Source organism: Neovison vison, chromosome 5 (genome assembly GCF_020171115.1).
Source record: "Neovison vison isolate M4711 chromosome 5, ASM_NN_V1, whole genome shotgun sequence".
Lineage (NCBI taxonomy): Eukaryota > Metazoa > Chordata > Mammalia > Carnivora > Mustelidae > Neogale > Neogale vison.
In genome coordinates, this window is record NC_058095.1 from 111,375,460 (window position 1) to 111,394,665 (window position 19,206).

The window sequence follows — 19,206 nt, forward strand, 5'->3', positions numbered from 1 at the left end:
AGAGTCCCTCCTCATCTATATGGGTTACATTCCAAGACTTCCAGTGGCTATCTGAAACCTCAGGTTGTACCAAGCCCTGTTTGTACTGTCTTTTCCTGTATATAACATACCTCTGGTAAAGTTTAATTTATAAATTAGATACAGCAAGAGATAACAATAATAAAATAGAACAATGATAATATATGGTAGTATAAGTTATGAAAATGTGGTCTCTCTTTCAGAATCTTATTATATGTACTTACCCCTCCATTTGTAATGATGTGAGATGATGAGGTGCTTAGCGATGAGATGAAGTGAGTTGAATGGCCTATGCATTGTGATGTAGTGTTAGGCTGCTGTTGACCTGATGATGTGTCAGAGGATCAGCTGCTTCCTGATCATGGTTGAACAGGGTAACTGGAACCACGAGAGCAAAGTCATGGGGGGTTTTGTAGGTATGCCTAAGATACTGTAGGTGCAGTGAATAACATAAATAAGCTAGCCTTAATGTACTAATTCTAAGCCTTTCTCATCTGTTAAAAAGCCACCCCTTAAGAACTCCAGTTGTGGAATTCTTTGTTAATCTATTTGGGATTAAAAAAAAATTTTTTTTTGACTCTTGAAAATACATAGAGTACAGTTCTTGTGATATTTAGTATTCAGATCTTTTTCTAATTTGTACTCCTTTCCTTTCATCATCCCTCATATACCTCCTCAGTGTGATTGCACTGTAAAATACTGTTGTAAGCTATTGTTCAAAAAGTGTAGTCTTCAAAACTAACAGACTTTAGGACTTAAAATCTATTGGAAACTTAAAGTAAAAAAAATTAGCTGCCACGCAGTCTCATAGAGTACTTCCGTAGTTATTTATTTGATACCTCTTGCTAGGTGGCAGTTTCACCCCCTTGACGTCTTTTAGATTTCTTTTCCCCCTTCTTTACATTTTGGAAATCACAGATTTGGTGGTTAATTTCATAGGTGTTCTTTTCTTAGTCCAAACTGTTTTTATTTCTCACTTGTACAGAATTGAGTATATTCCTAAAGCAGAAGGGTTAGATTGTCTTTCTTCTTCAGGCTTTAAAAAAATTTGAGTCTAAATGTTGTTAGGTAATGGCATAACAATTCCTTTTCAGCTGTTGGTATATTTCCAAACTGGCTGGCAGAGCCAGGAGGAAGTGAAGGCCTTAAAACACTAACTTTGGTTGGTTGCTACCTTCTTAGTGCTGAGACTATAACCTTTGTTGGTTGATTGATAGAGAACAAGAGAGCACAATCCTCGTTCCACTAACAGGTAAGGAACCCTTCTGATAATGAGTTGGCGTGAGAGAAATTATTTGATAGCTTTTTTTTCTTAATTTATTGCCATATATAACATGTCCATGAAGTAGTATAGTGTGACTATGTTCTATACAACAGAAATGTGCAGCACCTTTCTATTTAGGATAAGATCTGAAATTTAATAGGGATGTATCAGTCTGTACCACAAAGTATAATTGATCTGTTTTCCACTATTAAAATTTATTCTGCAGTCCCTATAACTTTAAATACATATCTGCCTATCTTATTCTCCTTTCAGCTTTTCCTTGATCAGATGCTATGTGCTTTGAACTTCCTTCTCTTATTTACTTTATTCCTATAATAAAACGAACTATTTTCCAGTATCTTTATCATCATCTATTATTTGGGTATGTCTTACTGCTTTAATTTCTGCATTGTAGCCCTTAATGATTTATTTCCTGGTCCTTCTTAACCCAAAACCAAATGATCATACATTTAAAAAAGATTTTTACATTGTATTACCGATGTCCACTATTCTACCCTCCAACTTTTAAATATGAGTGCTTGAAGAATAAATCTTTTTCAGTGACAGTAGTTGTAACTTGATAAAATTTAGGCTTAGCTTTGTATTGCTGTAATATGGGACTGTAGTCTGATTAATTCTTTAAATTACTGAAGACTTAAAAATGAGAACAAATTCAGCTTCTTAGACAATTCCCAAAGTTTAGTAGTATTTCTGTTAATATGCTTGATTATTCTGTTTCTCGTTTTCAATCCATCTTCTTCTCTTTGACAGAAGAACTAACTGGGACTCCTCCTTTGATATATCTGAGGTCGAGTGCCTTTCCCCTGTCCCTTTAAGACAACTGTACTCTTATTTCTAGTCATAATTTAATCATTTTTGATTCGGTCTTCCACTCGAAGTTGGGTGGTTTGTCACAGAGTATGTTATGTCTTACATCAAGAGAGGTCCCTTCTTAATAGTCACTGAAGAATTAATCATTTGTGGTGACAGATTTCTAAAATTCAAATTAAAAAGGCACTAAAGTATGCCCAAAGGTAGCTCCTTTTTGTCCCGAGGATAAGTCATTACAAACTCAAATGACCAGAGAATGTAATTTCTTAATAAGAATTTTTTCTTAAATCTATATTCAGCTCTCTATTTCAGTGCTTCTCTCCTACCAGAGGTGCAAGGAGTGATCCTAGAACCACAGATACAGCCAAGACCACGGAGAGCTTTTGACGTCAGGGGTCCACTTTCTCCACTGAACCCTTGGAGGCAGAATATCCAGCTTCTGGAGAGAGTGGGAAAGGATAATAAACAAGTGGGTGCTTTCCATTATTTACTTGGGTTTATTTATAGATTGGAGTGTCCTTCCATTGCCCATTTAATTCTATTGGTATACTCCTTGGGTTCATATAAGAACCAAGTGGGGCTGCAATCTGTTTGTTTTTTCTAAGAATGCTAACTAGTGCCCATTCAAAAAAAGAGACCTACAATTTATTTAATTTTCTCTCCAGATAATTAAAGCAAAGTGGATGATTTGGGGGCACTAGATTTTGTGACTGCCTGTGTAGTCCACAGGAATTTTAAGAAGGAATATTTGCCCATTTTAACCTTGAATGGTATTAGTGGACTTCTAAATGCTCTTTTATATTGCAGTAATTAAGAAGTTTTTGTATTTCATCTTTGGGCAAGCTGGACATCTGAACTCTCCTAATTTACACAGTCTGATGTCCAGGTGATATCCTACCTGTTAGAACTTTTTGGTCTTTTTCCTACCTCAAACTTTAGGACTTCATATTAATTAGATCTTTTAGAAGATATGATGATAGTACCATTATGGTTTTACTGTCAAATTGAGGCTTCATTCTTTAATAAGATAAATGTGAATGATTATAAGTTTCAGGATGTATTATCCCTGAAAGCTATGTTAAATATATACTCATAAGTAGTTTTCCAGTCCCTAAGAATAATGTTATTTGTGGCAAAAGAGCCTTGTCCTAGATGTTTCCCATGGCATTAAGATGGTTTTCTCTTAGTTTCTTTGATGCCAAGGGTAGGATCTGATTCCAGGAAGTTCTTATCATCTACAATGGGTAGAACATGAACTTTGGTATCTTTGGCAAGTTTTCATTTTTCCTTGGTGGATTCCTTCTGTGACTCCAGGTATCTTGATAATGGGAGACCGGTTTATTTGTTCTCTTAATTGCCCAGATTTCTTTCAACTGGTAAACATCATACTTCTTCAGCAAAAGGAACTCTTCTAGCAGAGCCTTCATGGATGATATCTGTCACACATGCAGCACCTGCAGTTTGGAAGGCAGTGGTGAACGGAGCCATGCAATATATCTAGAAGACACAAGGATGAGAGAGCCACCTGATCTTGTCATTTATAAACTTTAAGATTTACTCTGGTGTACTCTTGGTCTGGAAATGGAAAGGCTCAATAATGAAATAATTTTTTGAGATTGGAGTTTTACATGGCCATGCAAATATTCCTTTCTATTCAGAAGACTGAAATAGAGGAAGTATGAGAGACTCCTTTCTTTTAAAAGCAGCTCTCTGTTTCACTTAGAAGATTTGTGGGATTGAAAATCACCCTAATGATGCAGGCAACCCCCACCTCCCCCTTTTTAAAAAATATTATAGGAGATCCCAAAAACTTCTGAAACTGTTTTTTGTTGCCTGACACTGAAAAGAACTAATAAATAAAAGGTGAACTTCTTAATGATTCCCAAATTACTTTTAGTATTAGGATACAGTCTTTTAGCTTATCTTTTCTCTGGTCTTGAGCCTTAATTCTTATTTGTCTAATCAACAAAGATTCTAGCATGAAGTAAAATAGACATCTTTTGAGATCAAAGTAGCTTGGTCAGTCTTCTAAAATAGTAAATACCTATTAAATTTGAGGTATTGTTCTGCATTGAAGGCATACTAAAGTTTGAGTGATACTGAAATGAAGAAATATTTTATTGAGCAAAGGCAATTAGTAGTATTAGAATAAGCCTCTACATGTGAGTAAGTGTTGCAAAATCGTTTCCCAAATGGAAGGAGTTCTCAAAATATTTCTATTTTTCTCTTTGGTACCTATTAACTGGTCAGTCAAAAGCTATTAAAGAAGTTTCTAAAAGTTATCTGATGCTGCCAGTTTGTTTTATTTGGTATACTTTTTAGGAATAGAAATTGTAGAGTTAGGAAGCATCTAAAATGTTTTAGGGATCTTGAAGGTCTTAGGAACCACATTTACTAAGTTATAACCTGGCCTTTAGTCTTCTTTCCATGAGACCTGTTTTTTTTCCTCGTTAATTATAAATTTTTGTATAGTACTTAAAAGTTTAAAAGAACAATTTGAACTAAAATATCCATAGGGAGCTTTGAATTCCCGTGAATGATTATAGCTTTTTATGCTTGATATGTTATTGTTAAATATGAATAAGACAGTCTTTACAAACACGTAAATTAAAACATACCAGCCATTTTAGAAAGACTCAGGGGAAATGAAAGTGAAATTTGTTTGGAAATTAAGTTGAACTCTGAACCACAGTACCAACCAGTTTATGGCCTGTGCGATTATTAGCCTTTTGTTTCAGCTTTAAAGATGAAAAGTGATTTAATCTCTTAACCTCATGCTTTGATTAAATTTTAGCTCTGTTCCTTAAAGTGTGCAAAAGAAATGTAAGTGCATTTCCATTCACCTCATGCTACTAAAAGCTATTTAAAAGTGAAAATTTTTGTATATTAATGTGAACTGATTTGTTTATTTAAACTTTTATTTTGATACATTTTCCTTTCAGATTTTTTTATATTTCGTGTCACTATGCAACCTATATTTTTCAGTGTTTATTTTATGATTATTAGTATAAGCTAATTTTTTTTCTAGAATGACTAATTGTGTAATATTTGTATGATGTGATCATTTGAAAACTAATAAATATTTTCTCCATGAAAAAAATGCACTTACTGATAAATGGCTTATTTTTGTTTCAGGAGTAGACAATGAAAACAACTATTTTTAAGTGTATTTTAATTTTATGTGTCTTCCTCTAAGTATTTCTGAATATATATCCTATTCTTGTGTATGTTGATCTTTTTTGAAAAAAATTTCTCAACAAACTGTTAAATTAAAATGATTCTTTATTGGGTCACCCAGTGCCAAATGTATTGAAATAGGTGATCTATTTAGTCTTTTTTTCCATTTTCCTGATTAGCTTCATCTTTGTTTCCAGAAGTGGGTTTCTTTCTTTCTTTCTTTTTTTCCCTTTAGATGCCGTTTTGGTGTGTCCATTTTGCAAACCATTAAAACTCTCAAGGAAATATTGTAAATATCAGGAATAACATGGTCAAATCTTTTAAAGTGAGACTGATCAAAATATAACTCCTTATAAAATAGCATATAAAAGAAAAATCCTCGACCCAGAAAAAGAATATTTGGAAATATTGGCTGATTGGAGAACTATACAGTTCACAAGAGCTGTTAACAAGAGAAGAAAAATGTTTTATATTTTACTGTTCTATTTGAACAGATAATAATAGAAGGAGAAATCTTGACTTGAGAGACTCTTGCTTTTAACCTTATCAGGACAACATGGAAAAGGTTGAAACTTGTTTTTTATGATTCTTTATAGCTACATAAACTTTAATTGAAGCCACTGGAACAATTTACCTTTTCTATGCATAGTCTGCTAGAAGCAAGAGGGGTTTCTCTTTCGATTAGAAGAAAACATATGTAAGAAGTGGACTCCAAAAATTAAAAACATTGTGATGGGGTCCTAGGCAAGAAATAAAAGTTGAATTAATGACAACTTGTGGATTAAAATGAAACCATTTGGCCCCCAAAGAAACACTCTGAAAAAATAAAAAGGAAATTATGATTTAGAATAGTACTGTGTTTGGGGGGTAAAAGGAAGCTAAAATTCTTGGCTTTATTACTCTGGTAAGTTTGGAAAAGGAGTTGAGATTCTGTGGATAAAATTTTGTTTTTAGAATTAAAGCCATTAAAAGATTTCACAGATGTATTCCAACGGAAGGCTTTATTTTTTTACTTGAATACAAAAAATTATAAGCCTTAGCTATATATGCATAAAAGATTGGGGTGTGGGGGGTTTAAATAAAAATTCTGTACCAGAAACTTCAAACATACTGTAAAGATAATGGTGAAATGAGAGTTTTAAACACTTTAATTTTTATTATGTGGACTCTTCCTACACTGTCTTCAAAATAAAAACATTACAGAATGTTAAAATGGCTTACCTTTATATCTTTGAGGTATGAGAACATAGGCTTATTGTTCACCATCATTCATTGGATTAACAGTAGTATAATATTTTGATTTTGTTCTTTAGTGAGGAGACAAAATAGCTTTTGTTCAAAAAAAGTGAATGTCACATAAGCCATGTGGCTGACAAAAGTACTGACCTTAAAATTTATTGTAAATATGAGCTCAGATCTTATTTTACTTTGCTATATTGAAACAATTGAGCAAAATGTCAGTGCTTAGATGTCCTAAGCAATTGCTTGCTTTCTATTCAGTTATTTTTATTTCCCATTAAAAAGATTGCATATTAATATAGTCCTAAAATGTGAAAGATTTTTGTTTTCAAACATAAGCATAGAGGTGCTCTAGAATTCTTTTCCACTAGTATCCTCTAAGGTAATTAGATTACTGCAGTAAATGTTAGGGAACTTCAAAGTATGCTTCGGAGTTTTCAGGAATTATGATCAAAGGGATCTCTACATAAGAGGTAAGGTCTGGCATAGGTAGAAAAATGTGAAATGTGTTCAATGAAGTGTCTGATGGTAAAGTCCAACTATAACAGATATCCTTAGATTTTCAGACAGGTGTGGAATTAGGAAAGTAATTTTTCCTAAAAATCTCTCCCAGAAAAAAGGATGAACCACAAATATGTTTTTGTAGGACTTTGGAGTGCATTTAGGTACATATATCCACAGACATTGTTCCTTTGGTGTACTTAAGCCTCCTGTATTTCAGGGCATCTTTTACCTGTGCTCTCTTAGTGTTTATCATCCATTTTCAATTTAGGGTTTCTTAAGCTCTGAGCATTATTAAAATATTATAATTTGTATGGAAAGTTGAGTACATACTCCATGAGATTATTGCTTGGCTTCATTTTGCCTGTTTTGGTTACATGATATCTAGAACCTAGAAAAACAGTTGTACTGAATAATGTTTATCTTGGCTTGAGAAACTAATTTGAGTTTTAAAAGCATTCATTTATGCTGTAACTTGGGGGAATTTGTTATATAAGCTTAGAAAATTATGTTGGGTAGTATATAAAATCATTTAGAGAAAAATGTTATGCTGTTATTCTCTGAGGAATATTAAGTAGGTTCACAGTGAAGTGTTAGCATATACTATTTAGTATATCAGAATCAAAGGAAAATGCAATATTCAATACAAATGAACTAGAAAAATGATTTATGTTTTTTTTTTCCCCCTAGAAATACTAGTATAGACTATTCAATAGATGGTAACATAGAAACCACAATAATCTTCCATCCTGTCTTAATTCTTATAAGAACACTAGCTTGTGGACATTGGGTGTTTAGTTAAAATAGTTGGCTATATCTGCTCCACTTTCACCTTTATGGTAGAGCAAATGATAATGTTGATACGTGAACCCGAGCGAGAACTCACTACTTCATGTGGCAGATGATTTCATGTTCAGGATGCCCTAATGGTGAGAAGTTGATCCAGGGTTTGCTTCCATGTCATATTTTATTTGAAAATTACCAGAGACATCTAGTTTAGCACCTTCGTTTTATATACAAAGGAATGAATATCCAGGAATATCTCCTGTATTTCTGATACCACACAATGGATACACAGTTGTAGGACCCGAGTATCTTGACCGCGAGCTCAGGGATCTGTACTCTGCTGCTTCCTCGTGTTGTTCCTAGTTCTGGACAACATGAAGCAAGTCTGATTTGGCTTAACTATGCCAGCCTCCAGATGTTTTAAGATGACTATAATACTGTATAAATTTCAGGCCCGTTTTGTAGTTGTTTTTATTTCTAAATAGATGAAGCACCTCCATCTTACTGCCTTTATTCATGTAACATAGTTTTGAAATCCTTAAAGGTTTTTTTTAGATCTTCTCTGAACATGCTTCTGTTTATCGTTGTTCTTAAGGTGTGACAACACAGTACAGGTTTGTTGAGCCTGTTCGGCCCTAGAGCACTCCTGTCCCTTTGTTTATCCTTAGATATCCAGTAAGGTGCGTAATTTTATGCGCAAAAAAGTTCCATAGTGATATGCAAAATATTTCATATCTAAAGATTAGTCTAGTAGTCTTTATGTACAGGCAAATATGTACAGTTCAGTGGGAAAGAAAAAAAATCTTAATACCCAGACCTTGAGAAGTCACAGTTTAGAAAATATGGTCTTCCAGTTTTTGCTTGCTTAGTTCTGACTCAGATTAACTATCAGTTCCATTTTAAATGACTTGTATAATGTGAAACGTTATTTTTCAGGTTCTCCTTGCTAACTTAAGGGTAACCAGCCCCGTTGGAGCTAAACTGTTGACATGTGACTGACAATGAGAAGAAAATCAACTTTGGTTTAATAACATAATTAAAATTAGAAACAAAAAGCTGCTTCAGTGGAGAGGTTTGGGATATATCCCAAGCAGCAGAAGATGGTGAAGTAGCCACCCTGGAAATCTAAAAGTGTGGCCTGAGTTCTGATGAAGGCATAGTCTTATGATGCCTCTTGAAATGTAGTGGGATACTCTGCTAGAGCAATGTTTTAGCATAACAGCATTTTAAATGATGAGTTATTTAGCTTTTTTTCACCCAGATTCTTTAATTGAGCTCCTGTAAGGTACAAGGTGTTTGTTTAATGGTTGCATGTACCTCACAGGGTACACGTTGATCTTTGTTTGAGAAATACTGGTTTGAAATTGGGTATGTTACCCTACCTGAGTTAGAATTCTAGGGCTCAGGAGGGAGAAAAGAACACACACATGCCTGCTCTATGCAGCTTTGGCCAGCTGCTTTATATATATTTACCCAATTTAATCCAACTGATCCGTGAGAAAGGTAATTTTTTAAATTCAGTTCATGCACAAAGATGCAGAAGCCCAGAGGGTTCAGAATCTGCCTGAGGGTACATAATCATTAAGCAACAAAGATGGCATTTGAAAGATGTGTCAAAGTGGAAAGAATTCTATTGCACCATTGATTGCCAATCATCTTTACCAGAAAGAACGCATGTTTTCAGGAACATTTTTTTTTATAGAACAAAGGTGTTTAAAGTAGATAAGAGGGGTATTTTACTTAGTATGCATTTTTAAGTTGACTCTTTTAAAAAAACTTATTTTTAGTTTTATCGGGAAATTGACCAGAAAGTACAGAGACCCTGTTTTCCTCTCATAGTTTACCTTATTAACCTCTTGCTTTTGTGTGGCACATTTGTTGTACTTAATGAACTAATATTGATAGACATCATTAAGGTTTATTCTTGAGTCATACAGTTCTTTGGGTCTTGCTGAATATTTTTGTATCAATGTTAATGAGAGATACTGATCTTTAATTTTCCTTTCTTGTAATGTCTTGGTCTGATTTTGATACTAGATTTGCCTCAGAATGAATGAGGAATTGTTCAGTTTGTTGGTATCATCTCATTAAATATTTGGTAGAATTCACCAGTGAAGCCACCTGTGCTTGGTGCTTTCTGTTTGTGAAGGTTATTAATTATTGATTCAGTTTCTTAATACAGATAACCTTATTCAGTTTGTTTCTTCTTGTGTAAGTTTTGGCAGATTGTATCTGCCAAATATTGGCAGATTGGTTTGGTTCATTTCATCTAAGTTTTCAAATTTGTGTTGATAGAGTTGTTCACAATACTCCTTATTAGCCTTTTAATGTCCAAGGGACTGGCTATAATGACCCCTCTTTCATTTGTAATATTAGTTGTTCCTTGTTTCTGTTTAATTGTTAGCTTGGCCAGAGATTTATCAATTTCATTGACAAAACAGTCAGATTTTGGTTTAGTTTTTTCCCCCTCTTTTACTGTTTTCAGTTTCATTGATTTCTGCTCTAATTTTTATTTCTTCTACTTGCCTTATGTTTGTATTGTTCTTCTTTCTAAGCATTGTTTTTTGTACTATCCCAGTATTTTGGTAAGTTGTATTTTCATCTTATAGTTTGAAATATTTTAATATATCTCTTGAGAATTTTTTTTTTTTTTTACACTAGTCTGTTATCTTGAAATACGTTCTCCAGGTATTTTGAGATTTCCATCTACCTGTAAATACTTGTTATTTGTTATTGACTTTGTTTAATTCCACCATGGTTTGACTTTTTACTTAGTGTTATTTCTATTCTTTTAAAATTTTTTTATGATGTGTTTTATGGCCCTTGATCATGGTGAGTGTTCTATGTGAGCTTGAGAAGGCATAGTTTGTTGTTGGATGAAGTTTTCTTTGGGTGTCAACTTAAGTCTGGTTGATTGGTGCCGTTCAGTTCAGTTTTTTCTGCCTGCTGGATCTGTTGGTTCCGTAGATAGGCATAGAACAGTGTTGAAGTCTTTACGTATAATAGATTGGTTAATCAGTTTCTTGTTTTAGTTCTATCAGTTTTTGCCTCATATATTTTGATGTGCTATTGTTAGGCCAGCGTATATTAAGACTTGTTATGTCTTCATGGAAAATTGATCCTTTCATTAGGTAATGACTCTCTCTGTCCCTGGTAACTTGTACTTGTTATGAAGTTTGCATTTTCTGAAATTAATGAAGCTATTCTAGCTCTATTTTGATTACTGTTATTGTTGTATAATTTCTTTATCCTTTTACTTTAGTCTACCTATATCTTTATAATTAAAGTGGGTTTCTTATAGACCCCTTTTATCTACATATTTCTATTTAAAGTAGGTCTTGTTTTTTTTTATCCTCTTGGTAGGCTTTGTCTTTTAATTGGTCTTTTTCAGCCATTTACATTTAAAGCAATTATTGATATAGTTGGATTAATTGTTTGTAACTTTTCATTGTCTTTATTTTTTTAAAATATATTTTGCCTTCTCCTTTATTTTTTCTGATCTTGAGTATTGCGTATAATTCTGTTTGCTCTCTTAGCATACTTCTAAAACTTTTTTTTTTTTTTTAGTTGTTGCCTTAGAGTTTGCTGTATACATTTATAACTAATCTACCTTTAGATAATACATACCACTTCATGGATAGTGCAGGTATCTTGATAATAGAGTATTTCTGCTTTTTCTCTCCTATCCCTAATAACATTGCTGTCCTTTATTTCACTTTTCTTTAAGCTCTAATCAACCAAAATATTGTAGCTTTCATTTTGAACAAACTGTGTTAACATCAATTTAGAGTTTTAAAAAGATTTTGTTTTGCCTTTTGAAATTACTTCTCTGATGCTCTTCCAAAAGGAAATTGTATAGACCCATGATCTATATAAACTTTCTTTTCTCTGGAGAACTTATTTTAGCATTTGTTTCAAGGCAGGTCCACTGACAAATTCCTTCCATTTTTGTGTGAGAAAATTTCTTTTTCTGCTTTAATTTGCAAGGATACCTTTGCTGTACACAAAATTCTAGATTGGTAGGTTTTTTTTTTCTTTCAACACTTTATTCATTCTGTCTTCTTGCTTGTATGATTTTTGAAGAAATATCTGATGTAATTGTTATCCTTATTCCTCTGTAGGTCACGTTTCTTCTTCTCCCCACTCCTACCTCTGGTTTCTTTCAAGATTTTTCCTTTGTCTTTGATTTTCTACAGTTTGAATGTGATATGCCTAAGTGTAGATATTTTGGATTTATCCTGAGTCATATTCTCTGAGCTTTCTGGATCTGTGCTCTAGGGTCTCATAAATTTTGGAAAATTCTCGGGCATTATTTTTTCAAGTATTTCTTTAGTTCCTTTCTCTCTTCTCCTCCTGGTATTCCCATTGTGCATATGTTCCCTCTTTTAAAATTGTCCCATATTTTTGGATATTCCTTTTTCCCCTTCTTTTTTTCAGTTTAGGAAGTTTCTATTGACATGTCATTTTAGCTCACTGATTCTTAGGCTATGTGCAGTCTACTGATTAGCCCATTAAGTACAGTCTTCATTTCTGACTTTGATTTTGAGTCCCAACATTTCTTTTTGATTCTTTCCCATCCTTTGTTTTAATGTTACCCCTTTTTCCACTAGAGCTTTTAGTGTATTAGTAGTTATCTGAAATTGTTGGTCTAGTAGTTCAGATATATCTGCCATATCTGAATCTGGTTCTGATACTTGCTTTGATATTCAGATTTTGTGTGTGCATGTGTTTTGGTTTTTGTTTTTTAATTTTTTAGGATGCTTTACTATTTTTTGTTAAATGCTAGACATGCTATATTGGAAAAGGAACTTAAACAAATAGGTCTATAGTGAGGTTTTTTGTTGATCTGGCTAGGTGTTGGTCTGTTTACTGTTTGTTCTATCTGTATGTGTCAGAGGCTGAAATTACCTCTATGTGCTTTTTTGGGGGGCCAGTCTGCTTTCTTTGGGATTCTTTAGAAACTTCTTTATAAACAGAATCTGAGCCTTGCCATTCTTTCACTAATTCCTTGTTGATATAGTGGGTAAGGTGTGGGGATAGGGGAAGTGCTTTGTGGTCATATCATAAGGTGTCAGTCTTTCAGCAGACTCTGCTGTTGGCTTTCACCTTCTCAAGTGCCCTGCTTTCCCTGTATGAGACATGAAGGCTAGAAAGGGCTTGATTTGGATACTTTCCTTTCTCCATTTTGTTAGAATTGGTACAATAATATTCCTTGTGGGAAGCCCTTTGTTAAAGAGAACCATATGCTTTGGGTATATTTCCTTCTCCTGCCTCCAGGAGTAGAGGAGGTTTTTCTCTGTTCAGTACCCTACAAATTTGGTGGGGCTTCTGGGGATAAAATTTATGGAAATGTAAGAGGCCCCATAAGGTTGATTTCCCAGGAATTTTTAATCTCTCAAGCTTATGTGCTCTCTGTCTCTGACTCTCTGACTAACTGCAGTTAGTCAGTTCCTTTTACGTTTTTCTACCCAGCGGGCTCCAGTGGTGATTTCTCCTGGTAAGCTGCTGATATTTGTATTTGCCTGGTACCTCTCTTTTGGAGCTGGAGGTTGGTCCTGTAACCTTGGTTCTCTGATGGATTGAAGAGGAGGTGTTGATTTTCAGTTTAGCTCTTTTTGTTGTGTGCTCTGAAATGACAGCTTTTACTTGTTGGACTGGAAACGAAGTCACTGAGCATTTTTAAATATTCGAATTTGACTTCAAATTGGTTCGTGTCTTTTCACAGATAATGGAGACTTCTAAGCTATATTACAGTTTGTTTAATTTGGTTCATTTAATCCTATTGATCATCTACGTACTAAATTTCATGCATCTCCCAAGCTTTGGTGATAATGAAGATGCTTCTACCCTTGTACACCTCTTTGCAAAGTCTTTTGCTGTTATCGTTGACCTCCAGATCCTGGATGTATCTTTTGTATCTTGTCTTTAGTACTTTATCTTTTTATGAGCAAATCTCCCTCTCTATTGGATCCTTAGTGTATCTGGTTATTTAGTCCTGTATCATCTTAAGTAAAGGAACTTTGATTCTTTCCCCACCCTCTAACTTCTGTGGTCTCTGTTCACTCTTACTGTCAACTCAGTAAGTAAGTAAGTTATAGTTTCTCAAGTTCTGTTTATTTTTCAGTCTATTCCTATCTGGCTTTTGCATGTAATACTACTAGGATTGCTCTTGTCAAAGTCACTCAGGTCCTCGCTGTTGCCAAATCCATTAGACACTTACCTGTGCCTTTTTATTTGATCTTTTAACAGAACTCAGTGTAGTTGAACACTTCTAACTTTCGAAATGCCCTTTTCTTAACTTCCATAACAGCATATGCTTTTGGTTTTCCTCCCTGCCTTTACTTTTTTAGTTGCTGTCACTCCTCATTCTTTCATCCTACTTCGGAAAGTAGTTCAGTGCTTAGTCCTTGAGCTTTTCTTTTAACCTCTTCTCCCTTTACACTTTATTTATTTATTTATTTATTTGGTCTCTATACCCTACATGGGACTTGAACTCAACCCCAAGATCAAGAGTTGCACACTTTTCTGACTGAGCCAAACAGGTGTCCCCTTAGATTTTTCTTATCCATTACCATGGCTTAATACTTCTGTTAACTCTGCCCAAATCTTTATCTCCCCCTGTCTGCAGCCCTTCCTCAAAGCTCCAGTCTTGATATTCACTTGGATAATTAAAAAAAGTAAAATGTTCGATCCTGGATTATTTTTCTCTTAGTCTCCCGTATCTCAGTGGAGCACCACTGTTTATCTCATTATGTGAAAGACCATGGAGCGATCTCTTCCTCATCTCCCATATACAGTATCTTCATTATTCATTAATTCAGTTGTTTGCTTTTGGACTTTTTAAAATGTACTTTATTTTAGAGTGGGTTTTTAATTTTTTTTTTTTTTTAATTTTAAGTAAAAGCTATGCCACACGTGGGGCTCAGACTCACAATCCTGCAGTCAAGAGTCACATGCTCTACTGGCCAAGCTAGCCAGGCACCCCATTATTTATAGTGGTTTTAAGTTTACAGAAAAATTGACCAAATGGTACAGAGTTTCTATATTGATTCCTCCTCCCTCTTTTCCTACTAACATCTTGGCATTTATTTTGTACATTTGTTGAAGCTGAACCAGTTTTGATACATTAAAGTCCACAGTTTACATTAGGATTCTCTCATGGTGTCAAGCAGTTCTTTGGGTTTTGCTAAATGCATAATGTCCCATACCCACCATTAGGGTATTTTATAGGAGGGTTTCACCGTCCTTAAAAATCCTTCTTGTTCCACCTTTTCATCCTTCATTATCCCTGGCAACTACTGATCTTTTTCTGTGCTGGTATTTTTGCCTTCTCCAATATGTCATATAGTTGGAATTGTGCCATATGTAGTCTTTTCCAGTGGCTTCTTTAATTTTGCAATATGCGGTTAATGTTCCTTCTCATCTCTTTGTGACACCATAACATATTTCTTTTTATCACTGTCTAGATCTGCCCTGGTTTTATTGATCTATTGAAGTACATTTTGGTGACTTCTTGTTTTGGGCACTTAAGGATAAAGTGCTGTGAGCATTCATGTGCAAAGTTTTCTGTGGACAGTTTCAGCTCATTTCAAAAAATACCTAGTTAGTGTGATTGTTGGGTCTTGTGGTAAGCCTGTGCTTAGCTTTGTGAGAAACCGCCAAACTGCCTTCCACAGTGGCTGAACCATCTTGCGTTCTCACCAGCGGTGAATGAGAGTTCCCGTTGCTCCACATCCTCGTCAGTGTTTTGTGTTGGTGTTTTGGATTGTAGCTCCTCTCATAGGTGTGTGGTGGTTTGTTTGTTTTAACTTGTAGCTCCCTGGTGATATGCTATCAAGGATCCTTTCATAAGCTTCTTGTCCATTTCTATGTCATCTTTAGCCAGATGCCTGCTTAGATCTTTTGCCCATTTAAAAAATTAGTTTTTCGGGGCACCTGGGTGGCTCAGTGGGTTAAGCTGCTGCCTTCGGCTCAGGTCATGATCCCAGGGTCCTGGGATCGAGTCCCGTATCGGGCTCTCTGCTCAGCAAGGAGCCTGCTTCCCTTTCTCTCTCTCTGCCTGCCTCTCTGTCTACTTGTAATCTCTGTCTGTCAAATAAACAAAATCTTTAAAAAAAAAAATTAGTTTTTCTTATTAGGGTGTACTTATGTATTTTAGATACCAGTCCTTTACCAGATAAGTGTTTTCCAAGTATCTTCTCTTGTCTGTGGCTTGTTTCCATTCTCTTAGCAGTGGGCGCCTGGGTGGCTCAGTGGGTTGAGCTGCTGCCTTCGGCTCGGGTCATGATCTCAGGGTCCTGGGATCGAGTCCCGCATCGGGCTCTCTGCTCAGCAGGGAGCCTGCTTCCTCCTCTCTCTCTCTGCCTGCCTCTCTGCCTACTTGTGATCTGTCTCTGTCAAATGGATAAATAAAATCTTAAAAAAAAAAAAAAACAGTGTCTCTTGAAAAGCAGCAGTTTTACATTTTAATGGAATCTACTTCATCAGTTTTTCCTATGGCAGATCATGCTTTTGGTGCTCTATCTAAAAACTTCTTGCCAGATCCATGGTTGCCTAGGTCTTCTGTGTTGTCTTGTGGAGGTTTTACAGTTTTGAGTTTTATATTTAGATCTATAATCAGTTTTGAGTTAATGGTTTTTGGAATAACATTTTCTTTGCATGTGGATGTCCAGTTGTTTTAATACCATTTTTAAAAGGACTGTCCTTTCTCCTTTGAATTGCTTTTGCTTCTTTTTTAAAGCTCGGACTTACCTCCTAAGTCTCTCTCAAACTTGTACATCTTACTATTTCCATCTTTCAGTCTCTCCAAGTTGCCATCCCCTCTTACCTAAACAGTAGCCTTTACTGGTCTTCTTGCTGTATCTCTTGAACTCTACGTTCTTCACAGCCTATGACTTATTACAATTTTTTTTTTTTGTAAGATTTATTTATTTGACAGACAGCACAAGCAGGGGGAGAGGCAGGCAGAGCGAGAGGCAGAAACAGGCTCTCCCCTGAGCAGGGAGCCCAATGCTGGACTTGATCCCAGGACCCTGTGATCATGACCTGAGCTTAAAGCAGATGGTTAACTGACTGAGCCACCCAGGTGCCCCTGACTTTTTACACTTTTAAAGCATAAATAAGATCATGTCTGTTTTCTGCTTAATAGTAATTGCTCCCTTTGGTAAAAACAGTAAAATCCAAATTCTTTTTCATTGCCTGTTAGGCCCTAAATGATTTTGCCCTGACCTTTCCTCAGTTTTACCCTTGCTTCTATGACAACTTTGGGCTTATTTAGTCTCTGAATTATTTGAATTATTTATTCTCTATCTTAGGGGATTAGCTGCCCCATAGTAGGCACTGAACATGTATTTTAATGGAGAAGAAAGACATGGGCAACCTTTGAAATGCCCAGATCTAGTGAGGGAGATCCACATATACGTAGATGAATTGCAATGCTACATTAGTGCTATTGGACAGTTGTAGTCCCAGAAAATAAGAGCTGAAAGATTAAAAAAGAAATCTTTGGGATTCTTTCTTACTAGTGCGAACCAGTGATTACAAAAGTAAGTTTATGAAGTCTTATTCCTGAGGCTTCTTAGCAATTAATTTATATTAATTTATATTGGCTACCATGGGGGTCAACGTAACTCTCATCCTAGCAGTCCCAGACTTAGGATCTTCAGTGTCGGGAGAACCCATCATTCTGTGGGGACAGTGGAGGTACACTGGGGTAGGGGCAGTCTCAAGCTGCCAAGAAGCCTTATGGCATACTAATTGGGCATTGGCTCTACAGACAGGGTTTGATTTTGAATACCCCGTGCTGCCATTTATCTTGGGCAGATCATATCACTTTCCTGTGCCTTAGTTTCCCCATCTGTGGAGCTAATAAGCTTATAGCATTGTTTTGAGGATAAAATGGGCAAATATATATATAGCACATTTACTATGTGCCCAGTGCTACAGTAAAGGAAAATATTTCTGTTATCCTATAAAGGCCTCATTTAAGTAAAATTTTATTGCTTTAGGATATACTTAACATTGAGTAACATGCAGGTCTCTCCACAGGTTCCTCACTCCCTACTTTACAGAGAAAAGACTTTATTCTCCCCATGGCAGACCTAAATCATACCTTTGTACCGCTCCTTTCTTCTCCCCTCTGTGCTCCATTGTACCACCTCTGCTTTCTTAGATGTCCTCACATCTTATTATCCCTTCTTTCTTTTCATATATACCTTCCTCCTGTCACCTAGTTCCCTCTAATATGCCTGTAAACACACTAAAGTCTCTCCAGCTTAAAAAAAAAAAAAAAAAAAAAGTAACTGTCTCTGCTGCCCCCCCTCCTCATCTCCATACCGAAACTGAAACACAAACTTAACAACACTCTCTCCATTTACTTCTTCCAGCACTGCTCCCTTCTCAGCCTGCTCCAGTCTTGTTTCTACCTCTTAATAACATCATCGAAATTATACTATTGAGGTTACCAGTGACCTCGTCACCAAATCAAATGGACAGTGCTCTTAACCTTGTCAGCTGCATTCAACATGTTTGACGTCGTTCTCTTCAGATTTTTGGTTCCGTGGGTCTTTACATCTGTTTTCCTTATAGCTTTTTGGTGGTTCTTAGTCTCATTTGTGGACTATTCTTACTCTAACAAGGTTTTATTTTATAGGTTGGGATTTCTAAGGTTGCATCCTTGGTCATGATGTCATTTCATTGTGTGTCTGGGTGCATAGTGCAGTCAGTGCCCTGATAATGAGGACTCAAGTTTAATAACACAGGTCTGACTTTGTAGATCAAATACCTACTTGGCATCTCTTTGTGTGCTCTAAGAGCACTTCAAACATATTTTATGAATTTATGAACTCCCCCCTGCTCTTAAATCTGGGCTTCCTTTACCATTCCTCATTCTGGTATTATCCCAGTCTTATCTTCTTAACTTACCCCAGTATTATCATCCAGTCTTGCTTATTTTGTGTCTAAAATCTCTCAATAACCTGTTTCTCTGTTTTCACCACCTTGGCTCAGTTAATTATTTCCTAATGTGAGCTACGACAGTTCTAGTTGGTACCCTTCCGTAGACCCTCGCACTAATCGAATTCAGTCTCCACAGTGCAGCCAGAGTCACGTTTCTCAAGACCCGAATGTAATGTTATTATTCCTTTAATTAAAATACTCAGTTGGCTTTCTACTGCTCTTAAGATCCATGGGAAGGATAGAGATAGAAGTCCTTAAATACCACAATTTTTGAAACCCCGAAAGATCCAAGTCCCTGTTTTTTTCTCCAGTTGCACCTTTAGCCATGTGGTTTACTCCCTCCCATCCGCCCGCCCCTAGCCCCCACATCCTTCATGGTCTCAGCTCAGTGGTCATTTCCTTGCCTCAGAATACCTCCTCTGATGTTCTTCGTT

The 19,206-nt window shown here is 35.7% G+C and overlaps 1 protein-coding gene across 7 annotated transcripts in view; it reads left to right on the plus strand.

The window, feature by feature from the left end:
• TSC22D1 (TSC22 domain family member 1) overlaps nucleotides 1-19,206 on the plus strand; it is a 143,719-nt gene that overhangs the window by 29,631 nt on the left and 94,882 nt on the right. Inside the window, exons 2-3 of one of the 7 annotated variants that reach the window (XR_006384683.1) lie at nucleotides 1,113-1,270; nucleotides 2,426-2,482. The exons of 1 other annotated variant lie outside the window; for it this stretch is intronic. Coding sequence is in view for 4 of the 6 variants with exons in the window: in XM_044249770.1 (XP_044105705.1) it covers nucleotides 2,426-2,717 (292 nt within the window). In the remaining 2 variants the exon portion in view is untranslated. 5 more of the 7 variants (XR_006384682.1, XM_044249771.1, XM_044249770.1 and 2 more) reach the window with 5 other exon arrangements.